Consider the following 16753-nt stretch of genomic DNA (forward strand, 5'->3'; position numbering starts at 1 on the left):
ACTCTGCTCTGCTGAGACCCCACCTGGAGTACTGCGTCCAGCTCTGGAGCCCTCAGCAGAAGAAAGACATGGATGTGTTGGAGTGGGTCCAGAGGAGGGCCATGAAAATGATCAGGGGGATGGAACACCTCTCCTGTGAAGAAAGGCTGAGAGAGTTGGGGTTGTTCAGCCTAGAGGAGAGAATGCTTCGGGGAGACCTTATTGCAGCCTCTCAGTACTTAAAGGGGGCTTATAAAAAAGATGGCAGCAAACTTTTTAGCAGGTCTTGTTGTGACAGGACAAGGGGGAACGGCTTTAAACTAAAAGAGGGTAGATTTAGACTAGATATAAGGAATAAATTTTTTACGCTGAGGGTGGTGAGGCACTGGCACAGGTTGCCCAGAGAGGTGGTGGATGCCCCATCCCTGGAACCATTCAAGGTCAGGTTGGACGGGGCTCTGAGCAACCTGATCAAGTTGAAGATGTCCCTGCCCACGGCAAGGGGGTTGGACTAGATGACCTTTAGAGATCCCTTCCAACCCAAAGTAGTCTATGATTCTATGATTCTATGGTTCTAAGAAATGGGAACAACAGCAACAATAAGAGAAATTTAGCGCTGATCTGCAAAGGCGGAAAGGATAACTGTCCTGGTAATTTCTCTCCTGGAACTGAAGGCTACATTTCATACCATGTAAAATATCAGATCTGTAGGCCAAGATCCTAACAGATAGCTAAGTGACTGGCTTCAGAAGATATGGACTTAAGTGATTCCTCTTTTTCTTATTAAATTACTCAGTGCCTCATTGCAAGGAATATCCTAGAGCTAAAAAAGGCAGTGGCAATATGAGCTCAGCACAACTGGAAATTAGGCATTTGAAGGTTAATGGCTTCTGATCATTGTGCCTTCATGCAGAATAGACATTTCCTTAAAAATTCCTGTTGATTTTTTTTTAGTTTGAGAGGGACAAATAACCTGGTTGATAGATGTGCTTTATAAAAATATCTCAACTTGTGTCAACTCAGATTTTGCTGATGTAAAGCACATTCCTTACTCTAGTATCTAGTGAGACAGAACACTGATTTTTGGTAGAAAAATGTTGCAAAGAAAGGTGAGGGATGAAATAACAGTTTGATGTAATGTGATAGATCACTATTTGTGTACACCTTAAATTGTTTAAACTGTGTTCACTTTAAGTTTTATTTAGATATTGAACTGCAGGTAAATGAAATTCAGAGTTTATGCCAACTTGGGACAGTTACATACCACCTATCATATCAGAAATAATCTAAAAAAATTAGAAACATAAATGAAAGATAATAAGATTCATTTGGGAATTTTGATCAGTTAGTTAGGATTTTTTTGTAATTCCAATACGTATATGATTAAATAGATGAAAGAAACATAAAGCAGGAGTGGCAAAAGGGGTGAGGGACTAGAAGAATACAAATGAAACTTTAGGTGTGATCTGACTACCTGAAAGTCCAAAGGAATTTTCATGAGTAGAATAATCATGTGCTGTGGCTGGAAATTAATAGATTACTGCATATAACCAGGTGTTGATAAAATGACACCTCTGCAACAGAATTTTGTCCTGGGCATCACGTCACTAGATAGATATCAACAAATTGGAAGGACTTTACAGAAGAGCAAGAAAAACTGTCTTGGGTCTAGGCATCATGAGTTATAAGGAAAGATTAAAAGAACTAAAATATTTTTAGCTTGAATAAGAGATGACAAAAGGGAGACATGATAATGGTCTACAGATAGCTGAAAGGCTTAAACACTGAGAAAGGAAAAGTATTATTTTGTTCAGCACAGAGACACAGAGGGGAAAAATTAAGAAAGGGAAAATTTATGTTATGCAGCAAAATCTTTCTGGCAGTGATGTATATTACGCTGCACACAAGAGGAATGATACGAGTTCTGTCACTTGGTACCACAAAGCTAAGCTGGGTAAAATAATGCAGACTGTGCAATAAGCAAGTTTCTAGAAAGATGGACAGAATAATCCTATTAGTCCCTGTAATGCTAAACTCTGATACTAACAGGAAACAGTATCTTCATACTAATCATATTCAGTTACAAATCTGGTCTAAGATGTAGTTCCAAATATTTTAAAATATAACTATAAAAGTTGTTTTGTTTGTTTGTTTGTTTTTTTAATGATTACAGTTATTAAAATTTAGAGAAACAGAAAAATCACTACTACAATGAGAAACAAGAAATTCAGACTTCAAGTAAGGCTGAAAGAGATTACAATGTTAGAGAATGTAATGCACTGAAGCATGCAAACCACTTTGTGTCCTCCAAAATCCCATCCTGCCACTGAAATTTCCTTCCTGCAATTCCTAAGATGTTCCATTCACTGAGTTATCGTTGTGTAAAACTCAAAAAAATCGTATCACCATATGTACATACATACATATTTGAAACACTAAATCAGTTCTTTATTGCTGTTCTCAAATGTAAGTGCTGAACTCCTGCTGATTACTGGAAGTATATTCCATTCTAGTTAAGACTGAGGAGTGATTGCCATGATTTTACTAAAGATGCAATCAAGAATTTTTAAAGCAAGTCCTTTGTAGACTATACATGCTTAGAGAAGCCATGAAGTCCAAACAAGTATAATTAGATGTAACATTTTATTTTCCTGTGCTAAATGATACAGTCATCTGAGTTATCTGCTTTTAGGCATAAATAGGATAGATAGGTTTCCAAAGTCTTCCTCAGGGGTGCAGCACTTGAATCAGTATTAAGTTACTTTAGTTTCTTTTTCATACCTTCATTTGATTTAAAGATTACCCTTGATTCTGAGTCTTGTGGTTTTCTATTAACTTAAAAGTGCTGTCTCACAAGGTTTTACAAGAGCAGCAATGGCAAATATCCTTTTTTCTCTTCTGTGCAGCATGTTAATATGAAATAAGGTGTAATGCACTGCTTGCCTAACAGTAGCAGACAATAGTCTTTGCATATCATTCACGTTGTCCTGTGGTAATACAACCACAGGGTTCTTTCTCATATTTCTTTAAGTGCCCTTTGCACTGTACAGCCCAGCAACTGTTGTGCTGTATGCATACAAAGTATTAGACATATAAAAGATTAGATATATGTAATAAAATAAAAATACTTTTTCTTGAATAAAACTCTGTTAATATTAAAAAAAAATAAATGTCTGAATATAATGAAAAGAAATAGGACCTCACTTCTGCGGAACTCCTAGTTTTAATACCCTGGTTTTAATACTGTGGTATTCTGCTTAGAGGAAGTAAATCCAGTCAAACTTATCTACTGTCACATAAAAACATAATCTGATATATTCATAGTAAGAGTTATTAGAAAAAAATCTACTGCTAATAACAGCAAAATAACATTTGAAGTTTTACTGTAAAATTTTCTTGTCATTAACCAAAAAATGTAAAGGACGTGGTAATGTTCCAAAGTGGCAGATGCTGTTCTGCTAGGTTGCCTGTTTTTGTTTCTGTGTTTAAATAATTTATTAAGCCATCTCCTTTAATGGGAGCAGAAGCTTTCTGTACCTTTGCTGAATATCTTCAGTATACTGCTGAGGCATTAGAGGTCAAACCAAAGGAAACCTTGACTGGTTTGCTGTCAGATCTTATCTTTGTGTAATCCCATGGATACCAGCTGGATCCCAGAAGAGCCCTACTGATGCAGATATATAATAACCTCAGTGCTTAATTTTTTTTTTTTTTTTCCAGGAGGGGTACTAGGCATGAAGAAAAAAACCCCAACAAACAAACAAACCAAACAAAACCCCCAGCAACCAAAAAACAAACCCTAGCTGAAATGTGAAAAGGAACCAGCGCCACCATTGAGTACTATCTAACTATTGCCATTAAATCTTAACATAACATCTCTCCTAAATGCCCAGACAAACACAGAAGGGCTTCTGCTGCTGTTCCAGGTTAAGTGGTTATCTCCTACCCTCACCTCATTCCCTGCTTCCAATCAGTATTAGTCCTACAGTTCTCCCAAATGCGATTTCCTTTTAAAATGGAATGGGCCAGTTTGTAAAGAAGTAGTTTGGTTTCAGCTGGTTTCTAACCTAACCTGTTTCACAAATTGGGTTAATGGGCAGCTGCACTTGCAGAACTGATACCGATAACCCTCTCATGAGTCATGCTTTGGAATGAGCGTCTCAAGGTTGCATATTCAGATGCAACCGAAAAATGACCAGCCAATGTAGTTGGTCTAACTTGCTAAGTGCCTTTACTGCCATATAATAACACAAACCAACAAGGTGAGCATAGGTAGAAAGGTCTTAGCGGCAGTGCTTTGTTCACAGGTAGCAAGAACTAGAGATGCCTATGTGTGCGATGCTATATAAATGGCAGAATTGTCTTTCATATTATACCACGTCACACTTGCCACACTTAAAAATAAATACACCCCCCAATTTACTGATATATTAAAATATTTCTGACAGTTTTACCATAACTTTTCTTTGATTGTTCCACTTAAAATGCCATATTTCTTTACGATTTTGTAGAGATTTTTGAAGGTACTTAGCACTGATGTAAAGCTATTGTAATAGTCCAAGCTGAATGTTTTTTAACATCCCACCGAAGTAATGTATCTAGTCTTTTAGTGGAAGGATAGCTTTGTATTTGTTAAAATATTTTGGCTTAAAAAGCAGAGAATTTTTGGATTATTTTGATAGAAGCCCAGATAAGTTGTTGTACTCCTCTGCCCCCTTTTCCAAAGATCAGTAGTATAATTTCTTGGACTGATATCCTGTGAGCTATACTCAAGCCTTCCCAGATTGAATCTTGTCTATAGTGCACATCAGGTAGTGATGCTTTAGAGAAGGACAGATGGAATTGCTACACTTTGAGAGAAGGAGCAAACAATTCTTGTCAGAATGTCCCGTACCTATCATCTTCACGCCTTTCATACAACACACGATCTTCCACATGAAAAAATACCACAGTTTGAATCTTCTGCATACTACATAACTGGGTTCACAGTCCTTCATACATGGCTGCATACTTCTGTGTTTTTAATCAGCAGGGTGAAGGATTAGTGATTTTAGCAGTTAGTAGCTTACCTGATCTGGAATGCGTAATATCAGTGCAAACAAATTATACTTTGCTCCTTTGGAGAAAATCAACCATTATGCAGAATTAATTGACAGGGAAGCAGTGGCTGCAGACAGCCAGACTCTCATGATGGGTCAGAGTCAAGCGAGGGAAGCTGTTAAACTTTTCATAAGCCTTATAAATCTTACATAAGAATTTTAGTAAAACATGCTAGGCAATATAGGAAATAAAATGTGCTGCAGTTCAGTTATCAGCCCTTCCAAACTGCCAGTTCTGCCTGTCTACAAATTCCTGTGCTTCCTCTGCCCTCTCCCTTTAAAGGTTTTGTTCATTTGCTTATCGAACCCTTCGGTCAGCTCCATTGTCCGCTCTGCATTTCTCATTACCAGCTGAGTAAAAGCTGGTATCAAAAGTCATTGTCATTTGGAAAATGCATTGTTTTTATTCAATTTTAACATCATTTTTCCTGCCTCATTGAGCAGGCAGGAAGGCACTACAAGACAGCCAGGCAGAAGGAAAGCTTTGTCCTGTAGTTTAATTAAGTCTCAGTTGTTTGGCCTGTGAGCAGCAGTAGAAGGCACGTTGGACTTAACCCCCTCACTCCAGGCTTAGCAGTCAATATTGCTATGGTGGGAAACAGTAAAGCACTTTCTCTACCAGCACCACAGATTATAGGCCCTGAACACCATTTCACCCTGATTTTGAAAGGTGTACATTTGCCCTCTGCACTGCTGCCCATGGTCTGTTCTTTCCACCTTCATCCTACCCATAGCACAAAAGACCTGCCACCCACATTCACCGAGGCACCCAGGCACTGGAGGGTGCATCCCACATTTGATGAAGAGGAGAGCAGAGCTCCTGCTTTGCTGGTTTTAGGTGGGGAAAGGGCATGCTGGGATGGGTGTCTGGATGTGTATCAGTATCTCTATCAATAGGCAGAGTGAGTATAGAAAGACAGGGAGCAAATGAGTCTGAATGGATCCCCCCAAACCTTAAGAAAGCTGAGAGGGGGAAAACAGATGTGATGACTCCATCAGATATTCAGCCTCAGTAGAAGTTGAAACTTTATTTTGTACTTGGGTGCATGTGTCCTAGACACCACAGGTTAAGACAGAGATGCTTCCTGGGCCTCTGTTCCTATGCCTGGTCTGAAATGCTTTGTCTTCTGATAAAGTGCTAAGGCAGTAAGTAGCATAGCTGCTACAGAGGAGAGCAGGCTTAGTGGCATAAATTCAACAGGAATAATCTTTGATTGCTTTGCTTTTGCATCACATAAATATTAGCTCTGTTCTATATCTTTTGGATACTAAAATCTGAACGAATCTCTCTCATTTTCCCCCAGAAAAAAAGCTGAAGTAAAATGCTGATGCTGAGACAATCAAAGAAAAAGTAAATAACATGCTGACTCTAGAGAAAATTGCAGCACACAGTAGAGGATTTATCGCTTGCTTAGATCCTCAGCTGGGACTCACTTGGATTGTCAGCTGCAGGAGGAAACACTCAGTGAAGTCAGGAATTGGAGGCTGCATTGTTGCTTTGAAACTGGTTTGGTGAAGCGTTCATAAAGTAAGATTATTCAGGACAGCTCTGACACTGCAGGAGCTGATGCATTTTCCTTTTTTGTTTCTCCTCCCCAATCCTCTGCATGTATAAAGGAATGCAGAATCTGCAGAGATCAATATAAGTATGGAGTTACCTTTTCAAAGGTTTTATAAATTTCATGAGGGCCCCAGGCAAAAGTTGCTGGGTAAGCACCTCCTTGCTCCCCCTTGCATACTGATGGTCTGACCTGAGCCAAGTCAGGTCCCATCATTTGCTGCTAAAATCCGTTCTTCTCTCCTCCAACCTGAGCTGGAATTTCTGCACTGTTTCCTCCACACTATTTTCAGATTTACTGCCTAAATTAATCTGTTGTTATAAATCTGTAGACTTATTATTTACATGAATGCTGACAGCAGTCTTTTTAATTATTTTCTTTGGTGTTTGCACATACTGAACCTCAGCATTGTATTTAGATTATCTTTGCTCCTTTTTCACATCCAGCCATCTTAGATGATCCTGTGCCTGTGCCACAGAATCACAGAAGGGTTGCAGTTGGAAGGGACCTCTGGAGGTCTTCTGGTCTAAACCCCCTGCTCAAGCAGGGCCATCTAGAGCCAGTGGCCCAGGACCATGTCTAGATGTTTTTTTAATATCTCCACAGAGGGAGACTCCACCATCTCCCTGGGCAACCTGTGGCAGTGCTCAGTCACCCTCACAGTTAACGAAGTGTTTCCTATGTTCAGAGGGACCCACCTGTGTTTCAGTTTGTGCCCATTGCCTCTAGTCCTGCCACTGGGCACCACTGAAAAGAGCCTGGCTCTGTCCTCTTTGCACCCTCCCTTCAGGCATTTATATGCATTGTTAAGACCCCCCTGAACCTTCCTTTCTCCAGGCTGAACAGGCCCAGCTCTCTCAGCCTTTCCTCATAGAAGAGATGCTCCAGTCCCTTCATCACCTTCGTGGCCCTTTGCTGGACTTTCTGCAGTATGTCCATGTCTCTCTTGCACTGAGGAGCCCAGAACTGGACACAGTAAAAGTGGAAGTATCTGAGATCTGTCTGCATCTACAGTCAGGATGTGACTGAAACTTCGAAACACATCGATCCCAAAAAGTGAATAACTCTCAAAAACCCTGTTTAAACTTTTTTGCCTGCAAGCAAAAGAAAATATTAACAAAAATATAAGAAACTCTATATGCAATAATTATTTAAACATAATAATAAACTGGAACATTGAAGGACAGGAAAGTAAAACCAATGTTTACAAACAGACCTAAAGGAGAAATTCAGATTGAAAGGACTTGGAATCTGACTAGGTTGAGATGGTTAAAATAGTTTGTGTACCACTGTGCAGAAAAACCAACTAACACGCTTCCCTGTAGCACATAAGTTTTTCTTAGACGTTGGTTTAAGTCCTGACCCTTCATAATTATCTTAGTGTCAAGACCCGAGAGGTTCACAGCTTGAGGTGATATGGCTGCAGCCATTAAGCCTCTGTTTTAATCTCACAATTGCTTTCTAGAACGCTTGAGAAATCCATTGCTGGAGAAACTTGGAATAAGAGCCCTTGATCAAAAATCAGGAAGACTATAATTTGAGCTAAAGTAAAATTACAACGTGTGCCTCTGGGATGTGAACTAGCTTTGTAAAATCACATCACCAGGTGGTACAAGTGCTGTGAAGAAATCCAGAACTATTATGGTCATATTGTTCCTTTCCCCTCACTCTGGCTTCTTAGCTATTCTCAATTAATTTAAAAGCTTTCCCTGCCAAGTTATTCTTTTCTGCCTTGGAGCTGAATGCACATTTCTTGATTTTCAGCATCCACTTCCCTCACAAACAGGTCATTCACTGAAAGCAGTAGTCCATAAACTTCTTGGATCTACACATACTTTTAGTTCTAAGCTCCTGACTGACATTTTATAGCTTAATATGATTGCATATGCCAACAGAAGATCACTTGCTGTTTTTCACAAGCTTCAGTAAGCTGATGAATTACTGACTGTAAATAAAGGTTACTGGCCTCTCACAGTTTTAAATTTTGTTTTCAGTTGCATTGGACTTGCTGGACTTAGGAAATAATATTTCATGCTGCAAGTGCTTCCAAGAGTCAATCTAGGAAAATTTATGCATGTCAAATGAATCCTAGCAATCTTTTATTTGGGAAGGTCTGACTTTCCTCTAGCGCAGGCTTTCTGACTTGTGCCAGAAAGTATTCACCTTTGCTCCATGTTCCTGCCAGTCCTGTGAAAACCCACACAGAACAAAAAGTCAGTCTGCATGTGCTCAAAAATGTCAAAGAGTTGTTTTTCAGCTCATGTCTCTGGCTGTTCCCAGTGAACATGCTGCAGCATCACAGAAAACTAATGAGTGATAGTACATTTACCTTCCCCATGAAAGAATGGTGTGTGATCCCTTCAGCCTTAAGTCTATAGATTTAAGATTAAGGCTCAAACATATCTGCACTTTTTTTTGTAGTGGCTACTTGTAGTAGCTCCAAGCTGATCACTGGAACTGACGTACTGCAGTCCTTGAATTAATACAACTGAGTCACTTGTCAACTGAGCTGTGGTACCTGTCTGCTTGTGTGCACCTAATCCATCGCAAATGTGAAATAAAACATATTAATTTAAACTACCATGAAGGGGATTACCATAATAATTTGTTGTACACATCTTGCTTCATGGTAAAGGTAAAGCAGAGAGATACAGCCAGTTGCTGTGACTCTGCTGAAGAGCAGGAATTCATTAAGCTGCAAGAAAACAGTTCCTTTTGAAAGACAGTTTATACACAGAAGAGGAAGATTTTTCTGCCTTGTATTTGAAGAGAAGTCACCTTTCCGTTCAGTCCCTTAAAACCATGCAGTTGCTGAGGAGGAAGCCAGCTCATTCAAACATAGAGAATGGCAGAGCGGTACATGGGATCATATGGGGAGGAACTTACAGGAAGAGGATGATGGAGTGGAGGATGTGATTGCCTGAGGTCATGAAGACAAAGTCTAGGAGTCAGAGAAGAAAACAGAGGAAGAGTCAGAAAGTCGGGGAGAAACAGGAGGAGAAAGGAGGAGTTTGTTGCCCTATATAATTTCCAGCACTGCTGGAAGGTAGGTAGATGGGGATGTTGTTGTGTATATAGTAGCTGAGTGGTCACTGAGCCAAATGAGATTGGAAATTAGGGAGGCTGGTGGAGAAAGAGCAGATGTGTCAGCCAGGTATACCCCTTGGGATTCAGAGAAAATGTTGGAATAGAAACCCAGTTTCTATAGTTCTAGGAAGAAGTTCAAAGTAACTGGAACAAAGAGAAAAAATACATCAAGCCACTGAGATTAAAAAAGACATCTGTCATCAGCAGAAGAAAGGAAGGTAATAGAGTGGGACGCCAATGAAGCTAATTGGATATGGTTCAGGAGGTAAAAGGCAGAAACCAGCTGTGGGAGGAAATAGGAGACTGGTATTAGGCTTCCAGAGCATAGGAGATACAAGAAAACAGTGGGCTAATAGGAGGACTGAAAAAGATAACAAGGGATCTGCAGCAGGAACTGAGAAGTACTGGTGCAGGGATTTGAACTGGTTAGCCTGGATAAATTAGAACTTGGAACAGAGGTCTTAAAAGTGGTTGAGGAGACTGGGACTTCAGTAAAATGCAAGGGATGGAGTAGAGCTAAAATTGCAGCAAAAACAGACAGGAGGTAACAGAGTAAGAAGTGTGCAAAACTCACCCGAGCAGCTAAAAAGGAACCAAAATTCCTGAGTCCCACCATCTTTTACCTGTGCAAAACCAACCGGCAAAGCATCTTGTTCCCCTCCAGCGTGATACCACACCATACACAAAAAAATAGCTATCACTTAATCTGTTATTAAATGAAGAGGCTTGAGGTGCTGGAACTAGATGTCCCAGTCTTTCTATGTATGTATGTAACTATAAGATACATTTTGATGTCACAGAATGTTTTTTTTCTTTTTGAAGAAAAAGGAAATTCAAAAAGTGTACACACAAAAAAAAGTCAGAAGAATTATGGGATTGGAAGATCAAGCACTTTCCTGTTACATATGTAACTTTAATTCACCTTGTTTGTGCTTGTATATTAAGATAAAGTGTTTAAGGATTCAGGAAGAAACCTACTATTTGTATTTTCTTGATCTTTACATGACAGAGTATTGCACCGGGAAAACAGAACCTATCTGTAAAAGTTTCTGGAACACTGTGAACTAGTTCAGAAAATAAATAAGGCTTTTCCTTTGGAAGCACATGCAGGGAATACAGTCTTGTCCCCAAGATACTGAGGGCAGGATTGACCTGTGACTAGTACACATGACTTTTTTCTTTCTTTAATATCACGGTTTCATGACTCTGGACTTGGACAGGAAAACGCACAGTCCCCACAGCTTTTCTGCTTTGAGTGGTTCTTGTGGTTCATAAGGCAAAACTGAGTCATGAGTTTTGAGCAGAGAAGATCTGAAGGGCAGTGTTGTGGCATAGAATATGAAACTCATTGTAATTGGAGTCATATCTGGGGTTCACATCGGGGGCAAAAATCCCTTCATGCTTTATGCCAGAAGGTCATCTCCAAGGCATTCTGTCAACTTCAAAGGTGTCAGTGCAAAGTTGTTGAAATTCACACACACACTGTTAGATAAAGCTCACTATTCTAGAAAGTATTGCAGATAACTTAGTCTTGCCATCCATTTGCACTTGTTATTTAGACAGCTCTGTCTATAACATTCATGCTGTATGGACACATATAAAAGTGATTTTTAGGAAGTCCTAAAATTCCTTGTATCAGAAGTACAAGGATCTTTACTAAAAGCATTTGCATATTTACAGATTACATACATTGTAGTACACTACAACACAGGTGCTTTTTTTTTTTTTTTCTCCCAGACAGCTTGTAATCATCACAAACTAAAGGAGTGTGAGAAGAATATGAGATCATTGTTCTTTTCAGAAGTGCTTTGGGATTTTTAATGGCCACAAAGTACATGTTCATCTTAACATTTATGCTGAGCATTTCTGGCAGCACTATGGATGAAGTGGGAATAGACAAAATAGCTCTCCTGAGACACGTAAACTCCAGATTTAACACAGTTTGAAAATCAGTTGCACTGGGGTAATGTTCCAAAACAGCTTCGAAGACAGTCACCCTTGCAGGTGTTGCATACCTGCAGCCCCCTTTCTCCTTGTGCTTAATTTCCTGTTTCTTACTGAATGTGCGCTCTGTGCCATTTCATTTCAACATCTCTAACAAATATCATCCCACAAAACAAACTTTTTAAATTTCCCGACTTGTCAAAAAACTTGATTCCAGTAACAGGAGAAAAAGAAAAATAATATAAACTTCAACATTTTCAATGGCTTCCAGCAAAATATTTTTCTTTTTCTACCAGCTGAATCCAGTCTTCATTCTTAGCTGTTACCTCCCCCTTCCTGATATGTCTAGCATAACAGAGCTAAAGTTTTTGTCTGATAACATGGATTTAGTTGCTGTGACTAGTGCCACTTCCTTTCATGTGAGCTGTTCCAACCTGCTTTGTTCTCCAGAGTTTTGCCTTCTGTTGCATACAGTACAGATTGGTCTTTTATCCCAGTCCCTATTGTTTGGCAGATTGCTGATTTTGTTGTTGCTGTTGTAATGGGCATCTTAATGGCCAAACTGCTCTAGGAAAACATTTCAGAGAAAATGTATGAATTTGTAGAGAAGCTGTGCCATGCAGCAAATTGTATGGTCTGTTGCCTCAAAGAACGTTACTTGCTTTTCCATGTTTGTTTAGAGGGCGTATTTACTCAGAAGATGCTTGGAATCCTTCTTTAAAATACGATGAAATTGATGGAGCCATTCTTTACACCTATGAGACGATCTAGATTTTAAACAGCTGAAAGAGCATAATTGGTTAAGATACATTAAGAAGTAATCACATGCAACTTTTTCAAACTAATTTAAGCTTTTCTAACTTCTGGTCATGTACTTTTTTCTTCAGCTAGAGGATATAAAATTCATGGAATATTGAACACTAATACATCAGTAACTAACAATTGCATATAAATACTTTTTCTGCTTGGAGTAGTCAGCATCTGGATACAGGTGGGTTCTTCCAGACCATAAAAGCATGGTCAGATCTCCGATAAATTAGTAAGAATCTTATCATTAAATTCAAAGAGCTGGAGATCAAGTTGAATACAGCGAGTCAAATATATCCTCAGGTAAATGAAGAGCCAAGGAAGAGATTTCAGGACTGAAAAGTGAAAATTGATAGAAATAAGTGATCTTACAATGCTGGAAGAGAGCTTCATGGAGAGGTTTCCAGCTTAATATTCTCAGCGTGTCAACTGGCTTACTGGAACATATCCCTCTCCTTAAAACAATGTATCTCCCTCCAAAGTCCACGGAATTCAATGTGTGGCTTACTTTTGAGTAGGAATGGGTCCCTCTGAGAAATCGGTAATACTGGGACATAGTACATGTTTTTCCCTGGGCATGGATCAGCTGAATCGGATCATAAATCAGCCCAGTCAGCATGGGTTTATGAAAGGCAGGTCCTGCTTGACCAACCTGGTCTCCTTCCATGACAAGATGATCTGCTTAGTGGATGAGGGAAAGGCTGTGGATGTTGTCTTCCTTGACTTTAATAAAGCCTTTGACACTGTTTCCCACAGCATTCTCCTGGAGAAACTGGCTGCTTATGGCTTGGATGGACATACTCTTTGCTGGGTAAAAAACTGTCTGGGTGGCTGGGCGCAAAGAGTTGTGAATGGAGTTAAATCCAGTTGGTGGCCGGTCACGAGTGGTGTTCCCCAGGGCTCAGTTTTGGGGCCAGTTCTGTTTAATACCTTTATCAAGGATCCGGACGAGCAGATCGAGTGCCCCCTCAGTAAGTTTGCAGACGACACCAAGTTGGGTGGGAGTGTTCATCTGCTCGAGGGTAGGAAGGCTCTGCAGAGGGATCTGGACAGGCTGGATCAATGGGTCGAGGCCAACTGTATGAGGTTCAACAAGGCCAAGTGCTGGGTCCTGCACTTGGGTCACAATAACCCCATGCAACACTACGGCTTGGGGAAGAGTGGCTGGAAAGTTCCCTGTCGGAAAAGGACCTGGGAGTATTGGTCGACAGCTGGCTGAATATGAGCCAGCAGTGTGCCCAGGTGGCCAAGAAGGCCAATGGCATCCTGGCCTGTATCAGAAATAGTGTGGCCAGCAGGAGTAGGGAAGTACTTGGCACTGGTCATACTGCACCTTGAATACTGTGTTCAGTTTTGGGCCCCTCACTACAAGAAAGACATTGAGGTGCTGGAGCGTGTCCAAAGAAGGGCAATGAAGCTGGTGAAGAGTCTAGAGCACAAGTCTTATGAGGATCGGCTGAGGGAACTGAGGTTGTTTAGCCTGGAGAAGAGGAGGCTGAGGGGAGACCTTACCGCGCTCTACAACTACTTGAAAGGAGGTTGTAGCGAGGTGGGTGTTGGTCTCTTCTCCCAAGTAACAAGTGACAGGACGAGAGGAAATGGCCTCAGGTTGCGCCAGGGGAGGTTTAGATTGGCTATTAGGAAAAATGTCTTCACCGAGAGGGTTGTCAAGCATTGGGACAGGCTGCCCAGGGAAGTGGTTGAGCCACCATCCCTGGAAGTATTTAAAAGACGTGTAGAAGGTGTGCTTAGGGACATGGTTTAGTGGTGGACTTGGCAGTACTAGGTTAGTGGTTGGACTCGATGATCTTAAAGGTCTTTTCCAACCTAAACAATCCTATGATTCTATGATAAAAAGTGACCTGGGAGCATTTCTGTAGTTTATCAGCATAAGGGTCAACAGGTAGAGCAGTGAGACTAAAATGCAAGGGTATTTTGTAATATCCCTGATCTTTTAACTGTAGATGGACATTTGGACACCCAAGTAATGATTTCAGGGTTAGAAAAGGTAGACATGGACACTTTAAAATGGCTTATGAGTCAATATTACAGTGAGCACAGTGTATGGAGAAACCATCGTGAGACAATGATTTTTCCTGTGTAGTTGCAAATGTAGGATCAGTAACTAAAGCACTTGAGTCTCCTAGGAGGGTTTGTGAAATAAAAAACTCTCATTGAGGAGCGGTTATGCATTCAAATGATTCTGCTGTCATATGAAAAACTGCTCAACAAGATGATTAAAGACTTGCTATCTGGTTGCAAGGGAATACGGTTTTCAACAGAATAGTGACTTCAGTGGGGCTATTTTCATAGGCTGCCACCAGGGAAAAAGGTTCCCACTTCAGTCTCTGTTAGTGAAGGTTTTAATCCTTTGTCATGGAAGCAATGTGTCACAGATTCATGAACAAATTCATTTCTGTATTAGAAAAGAATGAAGAAGGTATTTTAAAAAAACAGTAGTGAAACAACATCAATAATAGTTTTAGGAATTAATTAACAGTGAATTGATGAAGCAGGAGCTAAACAGTCACTGTTGCATGTTAAATTTTTGCATATGATTCCAACATAACATCTAACATGCTTATTGTACATTTTGAGAATATAAGTACTGAGTCAAAATATACATAGTTAATAAACATGGATTAGAAACTCCAAATTAAATTTGTAGTCAAATATGCATGAATGTGTATGCACTTGGTAGACACTAGTGGCATTTTCCTGTTACATCATAGTCCCATTTGACAAACATTAATATTTAAAGATTGATGACTTCCATTATATCTGCAATATTGCTCATGAAAGTCTGGGAACAAAAATATTTCCTGAAGTCAGGTAGATTCAACATGAATTGGTACTGGAAGTATGTGTAATGACTGCCTACATCTTAGACCGTGTCTGCACAGGAGCGTCCTTATTGGTACATGAGTCTGGTTCACTTTATAGTTTCTAATGTGGCTGGAAATACATCAACAAAATCAATATATTGCCTTTGTATAACAGCTCCCCTCTCCCTTTTATTTCAGGAAAATAAGCTATACCAGTAAATGAGAGGTTTTACTGGCAGGGGTTTACTTCTGCTGAAGTCTGCTGAACACAGCCATGTTAGTCAGCAATCACGTCCCCACAGCCTTAGCCAAGACAGATGTAGTAATTATTTATTGAAGCATTTGTTCTTTGCCAGATATAGAGAGTGAGTGGTTCTTGTGAAAGGGGTGGTGCTCACTGTCACCCGTTGAGGTATAACACAGACGTAGCGTGTACAACCTCCTTTTTCACTACTGTACTTCAGAGCCGCTTTTGTGGAAGACACGAAGCAAAACAATGTTTTTACTTCCTTAGTCTGATCACACCATCTCTGAAGTCACGTCAGTGCATGGTAACTTATATGATCTGTATGATAAGAAGTTGTCAGCACTTAATGCATTTTTCCAGATAACCCACCCAAACTAGCACCTCTTTTCAATATTTTTCAGAGCAGCAGTTATCTGTTACAGTGACAGACTTGGAACATTTTATATCTTCTTACTAAGCTCTTTGCCACCGAGACTGACTGTCAGCAGCACTTTGGGTTGTCTGAGAGTTATTGAAGGAGGAAAAGCTTTCTTACCTAACCGAGCTGCTGCCAGCATCAAGGTCTTGTGCTGTCACTGCACCTATAATGGTCCCCACAGGCGTATCCTCATAAACCTCCATTGTGTACATAGGCTTGCTGAAAACTGGAGGTTCATCCATGTCCAGCACATTTATCTTCACAGTGGCAGTATCTTTGAATGGACCCACCGAGTGAAATCGATGGTCAAGATGGAGATTGGAGGCCTCGACTTTGAAGGTGTATGCCTTTTTTGTTTCAAAGTCTAATGGCTGTAGAAAGAACAAAAGCAAAACATCAATTTGACTAAAAATTAAACATTGCAAAATCACTTTGGTAGGATTAATCCGATATAACTTAAGATACCTTTGGTGTAAACTTCAGCTCCTGAGCTAATTATCTAAGCTTGTTTTGGAGTTCATCTCATGCTAAGGTGGTTTCTGAAATAGGCCAGATGAATCATACCCAGGAAATGACTGTTTCTCCACATCAAAAAAATCAGGATGACTGGCATAGATGTAAACAGTTACACTGTAGATGTCTGAAGTTAAATGAGTGAGATTCATCTCTTGCAAATGAGCTGTGTGCTGGTTAGGCAGAGATTTGCATTCACAACTCCCATGCACAGGCCATCAGCTGTCTCTAGCTGATCCCGTTCCTTAAACAGATTTCCATTTCTTTTAGTAGGG

At 40.1% G+C, this 16753-nt stretch overlaps 1 protein-coding gene across 1 annotated transcript in view; it reads right to left on the reverse strand.

The window, feature by feature from the left end:
- CDH12 (cadherin 12, type 2 (N-cadherin 2)) overlaps positions 1 to 16753 on the reverse strand; it is a 187870-nt gene that overhangs the window by 31527 nt on the left and 139590 nt on the right. Inside the window, exon 6 of the mRNA XM_009324518.1 lies at positions 16083 to 16336. Within this exon, the coding sequence (XP_009322793.1) occupies positions 16083 to 16336 (254 nt within the window). The remainder of the gene's footprint in view (positions 1 to 16082; positions 16337 to 16753) is intronic.

The sequence above is a fragment of the Pygoscelis adeliae genome, unplaced genomic scaffold, assembly GCF_000699105.1.
Source record: "Pygoscelis adeliae isolate BGI_AS28 unplaced genomic scaffold, ASM69910v1 Scaffold295, whole genome shotgun sequence".
NCBI lineage: Eukaryota > Metazoa > Chordata > Aves > Sphenisciformes > Spheniscidae > Pygoscelis > Pygoscelis adeliae.